General features: G+C 41.9%; 1 protein-coding gene across 6 annotated transcripts in view; it reads right to left on the bottom strand.

Moving 5' to 3' along the window:
• The window catches only part of LOC118372356 (E3 ubiquitin-protein ligase HECTD1-like), a 39,618-nt gene that overhangs the window by 14,103 nt on the left and 11,058 nt on the right, over positions 1–14,457 (bottom strand). For all 6 annotated transcript variants that reach the window (XM_035758215.2, XM_035758210.2, XM_035758214.2 and 3 more), the window contains exons 10-24: positions 14,156–14,327; positions 13,083–13,221; positions 12,696–12,866; positions 12,311–12,533; positions 11,872–12,135; positions 10,193–10,269; positions 8,868–9,002; positions 8,387–8,533; positions 8,106–8,200; positions 7,904–8,009; positions 2,790–2,924; positions 2,524–2,663; positions 2,106–2,429; positions 1,817–1,983; positions 1,391–1,567 (exon numbers count right to left, since the gene is read on the bottom strand). In XM_035758215.2, coding sequence (XP_035614108.1) covers positions 1,391–1,567; positions 1,817–1,983; positions 2,106–2,429; positions 2,524–2,663; positions 2,790–2,924; positions 7,904–8,009; positions 8,106–8,200; positions 8,387–8,533; positions 8,868–9,002; positions 10,193–10,269; positions 11,872–12,135; positions 12,311–12,533; positions 12,696–12,866; positions 13,083–13,221; positions 14,156–14,327 — 2,472 coding nt within the window. The remainder of the gene's footprint in view (positions 1–1,390; positions 1,568–1,816; positions 1,984–2,105; positions 2,430–2,523; positions 2,664–2,789; positions 2,925–7,903; positions 8,010–8,105; positions 8,201–8,386; positions 8,534–8,867; positions 9,003–10,192; positions 10,270–11,871; positions 12,136–12,310; positions 12,534–12,695; positions 12,867–13,082; positions 13,222–14,155; positions 14,328–14,457) is intronic.

The following is a 14,457-nucleotide window of genomic DNA, read 5'->3' as shown; positions in this document are numbered from 1 at the left end:
CGAAATGATAGTTTCCGGATTTTACCATATTAATGACCTAATGCTGGTATTTCTGTGTGTTATTATGTTATAATTAAGTATATGATTTGATAGAGCAGTCTGACTGAGCGGTGGTAGGCAGCAGCAGGCTCGTAAGCATTCATTCAAACAGCACTTTCCTGCGTTTGCCAGCAGTTCTTCTCTGTGCTTCAAGCATTGCGCTGTTTATGCCCATCAACTCCCAAGATTAGGCTGGCAATACTATAGTGCCTATAAGAACATCCAACAGTCAAAGGTATATGAAATACAAATGGTATAGAGAAATAGTCCTATAATTCCTATAATAACTGCAAAATAAAAAAAACTTCTTACCTGGGAATATTGAAGACTTATGTTAAAAGGAACCACCAGCATTCATATGTTCTCATGTTCTGAGCAAGGAACTTGAACATTAGCTTTTTTACATGGCACATATTGCACTTCTGTTGCATTATTTATTTGAGACTAAATTGATTTTATTTATTATATTAAGTTCAAATAAAGTGCTTTCAGTATTGTTGTAATTGTCATCATTTATAAAAATAAAAAGTTAAAATAATAATTAACATTTAAAACGTTTTTAAAAACTTTTTTATTTAAACATCGGCTGATTAAATCGGCATCGGCTTTTTTTTGGTCTTCCAATCGGTATCAGTGTTGAAAAATCAGAATCTGTCGACCTAGGGCGGTCAGAAGCATTAGGTTAAGTAATAGGCCTATGGTGTGAGGTCAGAAGCAGAGGAGAAAGCCTTCAGTTGGAAAACCAGGAACAAAGGCTGGACCGTTTAGAAATGTTGAGTAGCGTCACCCACAAACCACCTGTACAATGTCTGATACAGACATTGTTTTTCAAGTTACTAATAATGTTATGAATGGACAATGAACAACTGCTGGTTGATATTTTCTGGCTGACCCACAGTATTTAACATACAAAAGTGAGACTTTTCTACGAGCATTAGTTATAGGTGCTTTGGGTTAAGATGCACTGAAGGCTCCTCAAATTATATAAATGCACTTGATGTTCACAATTTGTTTTGTGGTTGGTCTACCATATTTATCAATGACTCCCTTGTCACTAGTTTTTGCACATCTTATGTTCAATCGTCATAGTTACGTAGCCCGATGTCTCTGAACTACTATTATAACACTGCCCCAGTGATGATGATGGGGTGACGTATGGGATTATTCTGGGATAAAGCTAGGCATTATGTCCTGCTTTAGCAGTTTAAACATGCATCATCATGTCAGCCGAAGTCCCGCAGAACATTTAACAAACACTTTCATATAAAACAAAAGCTTTGTGTGTGTGTTCAGTTCCACACAGAGGGATGTTTTATTAGATGGTGGGGCTCAGGATGTACTTGTGTCTTACCGTTATGGGCCTCCCCCATCACCGTACCCTCTCCTGCTGGGTTGCCATCCTGGTCTCTCCACTTCCAGTCAATGCCCCGCACCACGCGCGCACCGGGCACTATGTACTTCATCACCTGGGAGCGGAACAGACGCCTCTGCCTGCGCAGGTTGGCCTCCGCTTCCTTCACTGCTTTACCTGTAGAAGGGAGAAGGAGGTCGGTCAGATAGCTTTGCACCATTCAAATCTAATGAATAATGATTCATAAACATAGTGTCTCAGTAAAATGAGTGCTCCTCGCACATACCTTACTAAAATACCTATGTGTTTTGACTGTTTCTTGACAGCAGTGGCGAGAGCTTAGACCCCCAAAGAGCAAGCAGAAGTGGCACGGACAAACCTCCCATAGAGAAGAAACCTCAAGAGAACCCAGGAGCAGACTCTTACCTAGCTGGTCCTCACACACACCATTGACGGTGCCGTAGATCTCCAGGCCTGATAGAGACAGGTAGTGGGTCTGCCCGCTGGCATTCTTCCCCATCTGCTTGATGCGGATGTGTCTCCAGCCCTGTTTCTCCTCTTTGGACGGGTCCAGAGGCCAAGTGGCTGTGGACCTTCACAACAGGACAGGACACAAACTCACTGTGAGAATCAGATATAGGTATTGGATCCTGAGTTTTTCCTGACCATAGGCTCCTGGATATGGGCCCTTCTGACTGGGACAAGGCTGACTTACCCCGGCTCGTTGAGGCTGCAGTCCTCCACATGGTTGTAGAGACTCATCCAGGTTTGGCCGTCTTTGGACACCTGGAACACCCAGTTCCTGAGGGCGGAGCGGCCGTAGCCACGTGCGTGGCGCAGGGTGTAGGCAGAGGGGATGACCCACAGGCCTAGGTCGATGGCGAACCAGGCGTTCTTATCATCGTTGGTGTGGCAGTTGAGGGCAGAGCTGTCTCGACTCAGGATGTCCTCCAGTCGTCCATATGGGAGGTTACGACCCTCAGAGGAGGTCACTACCACCAGGCCGTAGGCTGCTGGGTTCACCCACTCATAGGCAGTCCTGGAGACAGAGGAAACACACAAGATTAATACAAGGTTATTTTCTAAATACTTTCTTGTATTGTATAATAAGATGACGATGGGAGGAGACGTACTTTGCATTGGTACCAATCCAGTAGACTATTCCGTTCTCGTCAAAGTCATGCTGGTGTCTGAATGTGAAGGTCTGTCCCTCTCTTAGCTTCTTGACGAAGATGAAGGAGGATCTATCAAAGTCATACCACTGCTTGGCCACCTGGGGGAGAGAAAGGAGATTACTCTGAGACCGCGTGAGTGTTCGCTCAAACTGATCGCCTCAAATATGCTGAATGGACAGATAGTGAGAGAAGATGAAACATGGTTAAGGAAGAGGGGGTGGTACCATCTTGAGGAGGTACTGCTCCAGAGACTCCACGGTGGCCAGGGGCTCCATCTTCAGCATACGTCCGGTACGGTCGATCAGCGCCGTCTCCCCAGGCGCGCGCTCCAGACGGAAACGCAACCTCCTCGTCAGGATCTAACACACACACAGGAAGGACGAATAATGGGCATTTGACCTTTGACTGTTTGACGAGTACTTGCAGGAGTACTTGCATTCCTCATGAAGTTGATTGAGAGAACGCCAAGAGTGTGCCAAGCTGTCAGCGAAGCAAAGGGTGGCTACTTTGAAGAATCCATAGTATAAAATAAATTGATTTGTTTAACCCTTTTTTGGTTACTATATTATTCCATGTGTATTATTTCATAGTTTTGATGTCTTTACTATTATTCTACAATGTAGAAAATAGTAAAAATAAAAGGAAAAACCGTTGAATGAGGTGTGTCCAAACTTGACTAGTACTGAGATATTTATATATACAATAAATAAAGGGCCATTTAAGATTCATTTATTGAAACTATAATATCAACTGGTTATATTACATTGTGGAACACAAACTTTAAAAAAAGGTAGTAACCACAGCAGTGGTGCTTGCTTGTAGAATAGCTCTGCTATGGCATAGCATAGTTTTGTTCATTTAGCAGACAAAACACTTATTTCCCGAGCCCTTATCACTGTCAAAACACCCATTTTATAGTAAAAATAACCATGATGTAATAAAACAGAATAAAATAGAGCAGAATGTTAATCGCATCTCGTGTCTAAAACAGCTATTCTCAAAGAGATCATTTGAAACAGTGCTCAATTTGGCAAGATGAAATAAATTTTTCAGAGTTACAAACCAAACCATGTCTTCTGTTAGAATTTAGTTTATTATACTTGTTCCTTGTTATTTCCTAAAACGATTAACAATTCCACATTGAACACTGCAAGGATTTGAATTATGGCCAGAACATCTGGTTAGCTTAACGGTCAGCTTAATGATTCTGATGAAAATACAAACTAATGTTTTTGCAGATTTTCAGTGTAGAACCTGTCTATGTTGGTGGGGTTATAGCCTAGGCTAACCAATTCTAAATGCCACTAGCAGTTTACAAAGTAGGGTCATCACTACAGTTAGTTGCCAAAGTGATAGACCCTGCTCGTTTCTACATAATTGGATTTGAACTGTAACCTTAAATTAAGATCGAAAAGCGTATTTTTGTTTTCATAATTGTTTTTACATTTTGGACGTTTTTATAGGCATTTATTTCTGTAAGCACACACACACACGTGTAGAGGGAGCGATCAGAACTTAATTGAGTGAGAAAAATGGAATTTAAAGAACATAACTGTGTGATGCTTGGCTTGGTTTATTTGTTGTTGTGTCCCGCAAATGCACATGTACAAATGAACACTACAGTCAAAAGCAAATAGTTTCACAGTACAGTGCATTTGGAAAGTATTCAAACTAGAGGTCGGCCGATTATGATTTTCCAACGCCGATACCGATTATTGGAGTACAAAAAAAGCCGATACTGATTCATCGGCTGATTTTTTACATGTATTTGTAATAATGACAATTACAACAATACCGAATGAACACTTATTTTAACTTAATAATACATTAATAAAATCAATTTAGCCTCAAATAAATAATGAAACATGTTCAATTTGGTTTAAATAATGCAAAAACAAAGTGTTGGAGAAGAAAGTAAAAGTGCAATATGTGCCATGTAAGAAAGCTAAAGTTTAAGTTCCTTGCTGAGAACATATGAAAGCTGGTGGTTCCTTTTAACATGAGTCTTCAATATTCCCAGGTAAGAAGTTTTAGGTTGTAGTTATTATAGGAATTATAGGACTATTTCTCTCTATACATTTGTATTTCATATACCTTTGACTATTGGATGTTCTTATAGGCACTTTAGTATTGCCAGCGTAACAGTATAGCTTCCATCCCTCTCCTCGCTCCAACCAGGGCTCGAACCAGGAACACATCGACAACAGCCACCCTCGAAGCAGCATTACCCATGCAGAGCAAGGGGAACAACTACTCCAAGTTTCAGAGTGAGTGACGTTTGAAACGCTATTAGCGCGCAACCCGCTAACTAGCTAGCCATTTCACATCGGTTACACCAGCCTAATCTCAGGAGTTGATAGGCTTGAAGTCATAAACAGCAGAGCTGCTGGTAAAACGCACAAAAGTGCCGTTTGAATGAATGCTTATGAGCCTGCTGGTATCTACCGTCGCTCAGTCAGACTGCTCTATCAAATCATAGACTTAATTGTAACATAATAACACACAGAAATGCGAGCCGTAGGTCATTAATATGGTCGAATCCAGAAACTATCATCTCGAAAACAATACGTTTATTAGTAGAAAGAGGAGGAAGGGAAGCGCAACTAAGGTACACAATAGTACATTTTGGTAGATAGAAGGTGCTCTTTGGTAAAAGGGGTAAATTGGTCATCAAAAAGAAAGGAGGACCAAGGCACTCTTCATATAATTGATTAAAATGCCTTTATTAGTATGGCATGTTCAATAGAAAAAGTTTTTTTTAAACCGACGTTTTGGCTGCATAGCCTTCGCCAGGGAGTACAAAAAACAAAACAAAACAAAAAACACCCGAAAAAAGGAATACAAGGTCCTTTTAAACAGCTTTTCAATTAGCCCTAATTGGAAGAGGGAGTGGTTACACAATTGATTGGACACACCTAGTAAGCAATACTATACACATTAAACGGTGAAATACTGTAGCTAATACTGTAGCTAAAATACAACTCCAAACTAGAAGTATCAGAACACTAAAAGGTAGTTCTAATTTTAAATATGACTGGGAGAAGTGTCAAGAAAAAGAAAGCTAAATATTCCATAGTACACTAGAACACAGTAAAACATGAACAACAGTCTAACCACAGCTGAGGGCAATTGAGCAAAATGTCCAAGACGTTTATTCTTTCAGTGAAATACGGAACCGTTCCGTATTTTATCTAACGGGTGGCATCAATCAGTCTAAATATTCCTGTTACATTGCACAACATTCAATGTCATAATTACGTAAAATTAGTTCGCAATGAGCCAGGCGGACCAAACTTTTGCATATACCCTGACTCTGTGTGCAATGAACGCAAGAGACGTGACACAATTTCACCTGGTTAATATTGCTTGCTAACCTGGATTTCTTTTAGCTAAATATGCAGGTTTAAAAATATATACTTCTGTGTATTGATTTTAAGAAAGGCATTGATGTTTATGGTTAGGTACATGTTGGAGCAACGACAGTCCTTTTTCGCGAATGCACACTGCATCGATTATATGCAACGCAGGACACGCTAGATAAACTAGTAATATCACCAACCATGTGTAGTTATAACTAGTGATTATGATTGATTCAGTTTAATGCTAACTAGCACTTTACCATGGCTTCTTACTGCATTCGAATAACAGGCGGGCTCATCGTGAGGCAGGTGGTTAGGGCGTTGGACTAGTTAACCGTAAGGTTGCCAGATTGAATCCCTGAGCTGACAAGGTAAAAATCTGTCCTTCTGCCCCTGAACAAGGCAGTTAACCACCGCTCCTAGGCAGTCATTGAAAATAAGAATGTGTTCTTAACTGACTTGCCTAGTGAAATAAAGATTAAATAAAGGGAGTAAAAAATTGGCGTCCAAAATTACTGATTGTTATGAAAACTTGAAATCGGCCATTCAGATTAATCGGTCGACCTCTAATTCAAACCCCTTCCCCTTTTCCACATTTTGTTACAAAAATATTTTTTGCCTCGTGACAAAAACATTTTCCCTCAAGCTACACATCTACACCCATAATGACAAAGTGACCAGTTATATATTTTTGAAGTACTTTATTTAATGAAGTACCTTATTTACACAAGTATTCAGACCCTTTGCTATGAGACTCGAAATTGAGCTCAGGAGTATACTGTTTCCATTGATCATCCTTGCGATGTTTCGACAACTTCCAGAAGGACAACCATCTCTGCAGAAGTCCACCAATCAAGCCTTTATGGTAGAGTGGCCAGACTGAAGACACTCTTCAGTAAAAAGGCACGCGACAGCCCGCTTGGAGTTTGCCAAAGGGCACCGAAAGAAACAAGATTCTCTGGTCTGATGAAACCAAGATTGAACGCTTTGGCCTGAATGCCAAGCATCATGTCTGGAAGAAACCTGGCACCATCCCTACGGTGAAGCATGATGGTGGCAGCATCATGCTGTGGGGATGTTTTTCAGCGGCAGGGACTTGGGAGACGAGTCAGGTTCGAGGCAAAGATGAACGGAGCAAAGTACAGAGAGATCCTTGATGAAACCTGCTACAGAGCACTGCGGACCTCAGACTGGGGCGAAGGTTCACCTTCCAACAGGACAACGACCCAAAGCACACAGCCAAGACAACACAGAAGTTGTCGCTGCTGTGCAGCGATGCTCCCCATCCAACCTGACAGAGCTTGAGAGGATCCACAGAGAACGGGAGAAACTCTCCTAATACAGGTGAACCAAGCTTGTAGCGTGATACAGCATCAAGTCTTCTTAGGTAATCGCTGCCAAAGGTGCGTCAACGATGTACTGAGTCTGAATACTTATGTAAATGACATTTCAGTTTCTAAAAACCTGTTTTTGCTTTGTCATTATGGGGTATTGTGTGTAGATTGAGGCAGAAAAAAATATTTAAGCAATTTTAAAATAAAGCTGTAAGATAACAAAATATGGAAAGGGGGAAGGGGTCTGAATACTTTCTGAATGCACTGTATTTGGGAAAAAAATGGGATCTCTGGTTAAAGATCAAGTTTTGAGCCTCCCGGGTGGCGCAGTGGTCTAGGGCACTGCATCGCAGTGCTAGCTGTGCCACCAGAGACTCTGGGAGAGACCTTCGTCTCTCCCGAGCCCGTACGGGAGTTGTAGCGATGAGACAAGATAATAACTACTAACAGTAACCACTAACAATTGGATACCACGAAATTGGGGAGAAAAGGGGGTTAAAAAAAAAAGTTGACGTTAGTTTGAGTACTCATGCTTATCCCTAGAATGAGTTTTACTGAACCTAAGCTTTAAAAACAGGTTGCTGGAACAAACAAAAACTGACCATCACCACTATACTACTGAGAGGTGTGGTGGAGGAGACTCACCTGCAGGTTATAGGTGGAACCTGGGGTGTCATACAGGTGCAGAGGTAACCTCTCAATGGACTCCAGGACTGCTAGTAGTTTGCGGATTAAGGCAACTGCGGGTCGGCTAAATTAATGGGACAAACCAGGAAGTGAGCCACTGACAGGTTTTTATTATTTAAAAACACATTTATACAAATTATATAAAAGTCTGAATTATTACCTTTCATCATCTTCGTTTTCACTGAATGCGGTTTTAAATACATTTATTCTTTCCATTAATGGTTTACAATCATGTTTCATGTCAAGTTCCACACTCTGAAAAAGAGAAAAACATTAATTGAGCTGAGTTGGACTAACGAGGAAGTTGGTTACCCAGACAGTATTGAGAAAAAGTATGAAAGGAAGAGAAATCTGCAGCCCAGATGGAACCATATTCACTGTATAGAGTACTACTTTGGGCCAAAGGTCCCTTGTACACCTCATCCATCCCATCTTACTTACATTATTAAGGACTGTAAAAAGTGCTTGCACTAGGCCACTGCTGCACATTTCATAGGGGGAGATGGTGTTCTCATCCTTGAGAACCACAATCAAGTTTTCCAGAGCCGTTTTCATCAAGTCTCTCCATGTGTTCTCTCCCTCAATACACTGCAACAGAAACAAAACAGCACATTTAACTTTCACAGAGTCATCAAACCTGTAGCCTACAGCTTCAGACAGAACCAAGAAAACAAAACGACTACATATCACAGAGTGAGTCAATCAAAATATCTACTTCGTTTTTTAAAATTAAAGTACCGATTTACTGTAAATTGCATTAAGGCGCACTTTCCATAAAGTGCAAGTAGACGTGAATTGATGTCAATGTGTGTTGTGTGAGTGGATCAGGGCGATTCCCGCACCTACCGGTCTGTTGGTAATCATAATGTTATCAGACTCTGACATAAATTTAGGTTCGAGTTGATGTGCTTTTCCCCCCTACCTGTCTGTTGGTATGCAGCTCCCAAGCAGACTCCAGCTGGGTGGCGATGTTCCTCAGGGTGACCACCACCCCTCTGGGCATGCTCTCTACCGCCTTGAAGTGGTCATCATACAGGTCTCTGGCCATGGTCTTCACCTGCGTTTCACATTTCTAGCCATTTAGCAGACATTCGTATCCAGAGCCACTTACAAATCAGTGCATTCAACTAAGGTAACACAACCACACATCACAGGAACAGACAGAGGGGCTCTAGGCTCGCTGGGTGTTAAGGGAAAAAGTGAGGGATAACTAGCATAAAACTGCCGTTAGGCTTGGGCTGTATACCGGGGGTTTTGGAAATAGACACAGGATGGTTTTTCCAATACTTTTGTAAGTCGCTCTGGATAAGAGCGTCTGCTAAATGACTTAAATGTAAATGTAAATTATTTGAACTTTTTATACATTGGAATATTTGCAGCTACTTTAAGTAAAATACATTTTCAACTTGTCAAATATATATGTTAGGAGATAAAGAAGATTGTGTTCTTCATTTCACCTGTCAGATTATTTTTCATTATGAAGCTTACAGGTAGTAGTACCCAGTCACGTAGTGTTTGTTTACAAGCACACAATGACGAGACCAGAGCCTTATGAGTCGCTCAATGTTGTGCAGCACCTGATCTAGTTACGGTATGGAATTCACAACTAAATGTTCGCCAGCTAGATATCTTATAACTATTAAGTTAACTGTCTAAAATGTGCCAAATGCTCTGGAGTTGTACATTTGGTTCGCTAATGTAGTAGCTACTTAGCTATCTAGCAAAGAGGTTAGCTTCTTCCAAAATATGTTGAATATTAGTTTTGTGCGTGCAGTAAACTGGGAGTAGCATTTTTTAGTTATTGTAATAACATCATGAGCTGGGGTCTGTCCTGAAAATAGTTTAGGTCAGAGACTGTATAAAATGTTTGCAATGTGATCGTTAGCATTCTCTATGGGACTTTATATGTACTTGTTAACATTGCTAATCTTCGTGTCACAAAGGCTCAATGGAGTTTGAAAACAGCGCCCCCTGTGTTTAGTGCCGGTATTACCTAAGATCCCGGTATGGAACAAGGCTGGTATGAAGGTATGACAATCTGGATACTGCCCAAGCCTAACCGCTGTTATATAAAACAGAAGAATGATATGAAGGCTAAACGAGATGGATAATATGTAATGTGCTCTAAAGCAACAAAAAAAGTGTCCCTGTGACAATAGACAAAGTAATCTTCTCAATTCAGGAAGAAGGAAGCTGGTTTTAAAACAACAACAAAAATACTGCTGAATAGCAGACTGACTCAACCACCTTTTGTTTTGTTTTCTCCAGTTTGGATTTGAGCTTTCTTCCCCTCTTTCCAGTCCAGCCAGTCACAAATTCAGACCCTGTACAACACAACACAGAGAAGGAAAACATTAACACAATTCACATCAAATGCAGGGCGGACTGGGAGATGCACTTAATGGCTTTCCACTAGCAATCACCACATCATTATAGTAGAGGATAACTTCACATTTTTCTTTATACACACATACACACTACATGACCAAAAGTATGTGGACACATGCACGTCAAACATCTCATTCCAACATCATGGGCATTAATATGGAGTTAGTGCCCCCGTTGCTGCTATAACAGCCTACACTCTTCTGGGAAGGCTTTCCAGATGTTGGAACATTTCTGTGGGGACTTCCATTCAGCCACAAGAGCATTAGTGAGGCAAGGCACTGATGTTGGGCAATTAGGCCTGGCTTGCAGTCAGCCTTCCAATTAATCCCAAAGGCTTTCGATGGGGTTGAGGTCAGGGCACTTTGCAGGCCAGTCAAGTTCTTCCACACAGATCTCAACAAACCATTTCTCTATTCACCTCACACTGTCAAATCAAATCAAATTCACTGTCCACTAGGGCATTGTCATGCTGAAACAGGAAAGGGACTTGTGGAACTGTGGCCACAAAGTTGGAAGCACAGAATCGCCTAGAACGTCATTGTATGCTGTAGGGTTAAGATTACCATTCACTGGGACTAAGGCGCTTAGCCCCCTTCAAACCATGAAAAACAGCACCAGAGAATATTCATCATCGACCAAACTTTAAAGTTGGCATTATGCATTCGGGCAGGGGGAGTGGCCTACCACTTCACAGCTGAGCCACTGTTGCTCCTAGATGTTTCCACTTCACAATAGCAGTACTTACAGTTGAGCAGGGCAGCTCTAGCATGGCAGAAATGTGACAAACTGGAAATGTGCCTATGACAGTGCCACGTTGAAAATCACTGAGCTCTTCGGTAAAGGTCATTCTACTGCCAATGTTTTTCTTTGTAGATTGCATGGCGGTGTGCTGGATTTTATATACCCGTTAGCAACAGGTGTGGCTGAATAGTCAAATCCACTAATTTGAAGGGGTGTCCACATACTTTTAATATAGTTTCAGGGTTTCCGTTAGCCGGTATTACCCAGCTTTTGGCTGTAATTATTTTTTTAAAGGCCAATTGTCCAGGATTAGAAAACAAATCCTATTGAGATAATGCTTTATAGTCTATTAATTGATGGAAATACATTTGACTGGTCATACTTATTGGGCTGAGTTCATTTGCATAATTTAATGGAATTAAATTGGATCTTATTAATTTTTGGGCCATGATTAAAATAAGCGACTCAATTTATCAACTGGCAATTTCATTGCACTTCTCATTCGCTATTCAAATGCTGAGGCAACAGTAGGGAGGCTTCAGCGTGCCACACAACATTGTCATTCTGAGCACCGTGTCAGAATCAGGTTATGGTAAATTTCTCAAAACGTCTGGTAAATTAAAATTCTGCCAGTCAAATGTCCGGACACACATTTTCATAACGGAAACCCTGAGATGAGATAAATAAATAATAAAATGAGAGAGATTAATCTATAAACAATTTAGGCCCATTTAACTACAGAATTAAATACAACAAAATGATATGATCTATATGCAGTGAAGTTCAAACTAACAGACCTAGTGATGTTTCAGCGGTGAAGGAGTGCTTCGTGCCCCTGTTTGACTCAAACACGAAGCCGGGCAGGTCCTCCTTGAGGATGGTGGCCTGCTGTCCGTCAGAGTTGTGGATGGCGATCTCTCCCTCCTTCAGGCAGGTCAGGGACCAGTTCCCCACCGTCAGCTTGGTGGGACCCAGGGCAGACAGAATGGGCTGGCTGGCTGTCACAGGTTTCACCTGGCTCCGGGCACGCTGCAGCTTCTCCAAAAACTCACTACGACTTTCTGGGTGGGTAGTACAACACGGTTATTCACTTGTTACAACTGCATGTATGTGAGTGGAGGGAGCTCATTCTGGCCTCAATTCCAAATAAGAGATGGAGAGGAATAAGTAACTAGTTGAGGAAAGTTCAAGTCATAACATACCAGGTCGATTGAGAAGGTATGTAGCTAGGTCTACCTGAGCTGTCGGAGCCTCCCTCGGGGCTGCCGCTGGAGTACATGGTGGCCAGCTTGCCGTCCAGGATGAAGCGGAACCATCCGTTGGAGCCGTTGGAGAGCTCCAGGGCTGCAGCATCACTCCAGATGTACAGGCAGTCCCTCCCCCTGATAATGGACCAGTCACGCCAGTGGTAGGGCTTCCCCTGCTGCACCTCTTTGGCATCCTCCTGTGGCTCATCCTCCTGGTGGAACCAGAGATATTTACTTTACATTTTAGTAATGTAGCAGACGCTCTTATCCAGAGATTTTGAATACATTTTCTATGCGGAACACTTTTTATTACACAGAAAACACAAAGCTCTATCAGTGTATATTTGGACTGCATTCTGGTGTTCTTATTGCACCTTCTCTGGTTTGGACACCTCCTCGTTCTCATCGTCTGAGGTGGGTCCAGCCAGAGTGGACACCTTGTTGATGACGCCCAGTCTAGCCAACTGGTCCAGGAAGACATCTCCCCCTTTGTCCACCAGGTCTCTGATGATCTGCAGTGCCAGCAGGTGACCGTCATCATCGTCCTGTACAGGAAGAGACACCAAATTTAGCCTGTGGATTACTAGAGAGCTGGTGCAACTAAATTGCTTTTTAACAGGCATTCGGTTATTGGTGGACGTTGTGAATAGTGGAGGATCACACACACACACACACACACACACACACACGCACGCACGCACGCACACGCACATCTTGAACACACACATACACAAAGAGATAGATGTTGTGTAGTGCCGTACCTCCTGATCCAGTACGGTGGCGGTGATCTCCACTAGCACGGTTGGCAAGTTGTGACCGGCGTCAGAGTCACACACCTCCTTCAGCAGCACTTCACAGCTGTAGTGGATCATCTTCCTGATCAGAGCCAGGCTAGCTTTCCTGTAAGGGACAGAGGGATGACATGTTAAAGCACCAATGTCACTTTTTGGGCAACCTGACCAAATGCCCATAGAAATGTGAGTTATAGATCTGTCATGATTATTGAAAGCAAGTATAAGATGCATAGAACAGATCTGTGTGGTTTTTGAGTCTTTTGCTTTCGGTTTTGTACACCAGCTTCAAAACAGCTGAAACTACAATATTTTTGATTAATGAAAATATATTTCACAGTGGTTTAGATGGTACAATGATTCTCTGAACGAGAAACTGAAATTAGGCAAACTATTAGAATTTTAGCAACCAGGAAATGGAGGCAAGATTTCTGCATATCGCACCTTTAATGCAGGGGTTTCCAAACTTTTTCAGCCTAAAAGTATTTCAATCTGAAGACATTATGGTTTGAAGTGACTGAAATGCTTTAGAAAAGGGATTGAGAAGTTCAGATGAGCATCAGGCAATAATGTTGTATGATCTCTATGTAGAAAAGAACCTTATTGTTGATGATGTTCTTTCCCCCCTAGTCTGATTTAGAGCCTGGTCTTGTCCACTCTGTGCTAACAGCTTGTGGGCATAGTAGAGAAACAGTACGTACGTGTTCCTGAGAGTCTTACAGTATCTTTCAGTGATGGGGTTATAATATTTTGTAGCTTAAAAAAGATAGAGACACGTGTAGGGAGAAAAAAAAAAACCCACTCTGTTTATTACAATAGCATGTAGCAGCTACCAGAGGTTACGGTTCTATGAACCAACCGCAAAAATTGTGTTGCAACCCCATTTTCAAATCACGCGACCCATAGTTTGGGAAACCCTGTGTTAATGGATTTGTATGTGTCCCTATTCAAATAAAATTGCATTCAGGACCTCAGTAATATATACATCTCTGTGAGTTTAGACAAAGGTCCTTTGGTCAAGTTACTCTCAAAGTTGTGCTTACCTAATAGAAGGTAGCATGGTTTGCTGAAAGGTTTGTGCAAATACTGGTAGCAGCCTCTTCAGGTAGATGGGGGCCATCTCAGGGTCTCCTTTGGGTTCGCTGCCCTCCTCCTCCTCGTTCAAGTCTTTCTTCTTCTTGTCCTCTCCTTTGTTAACAGGGCACATCCAGTCTCCTTCAGAACAAAAGAGAACACGTGAAATGACCACTGTCCTTTATTCTCTGATGGGCATGAGCCACTGACGACCAAGGATTTTCATGGAATCAGTCGGCAGCACAGCTGTTAATATATATTGTTAGAACTC

Source organism: Oncorhynchus keta, chromosome 35 (genome assembly GCF_023373465.1).
Source record: "Oncorhynchus keta strain PuntledgeMale-10-30-2019 chromosome 35, Oket_V2, whole genome shotgun sequence".
NCBI lineage: Eukaryota > Metazoa > Chordata > Actinopteri > Salmoniformes > Salmonidae > Oncorhynchus > Oncorhynchus keta.
Note: the sequence above shows the minus strand (reverse complement) of the source record. Positions and strands in the feature narration are given on the sequence as shown.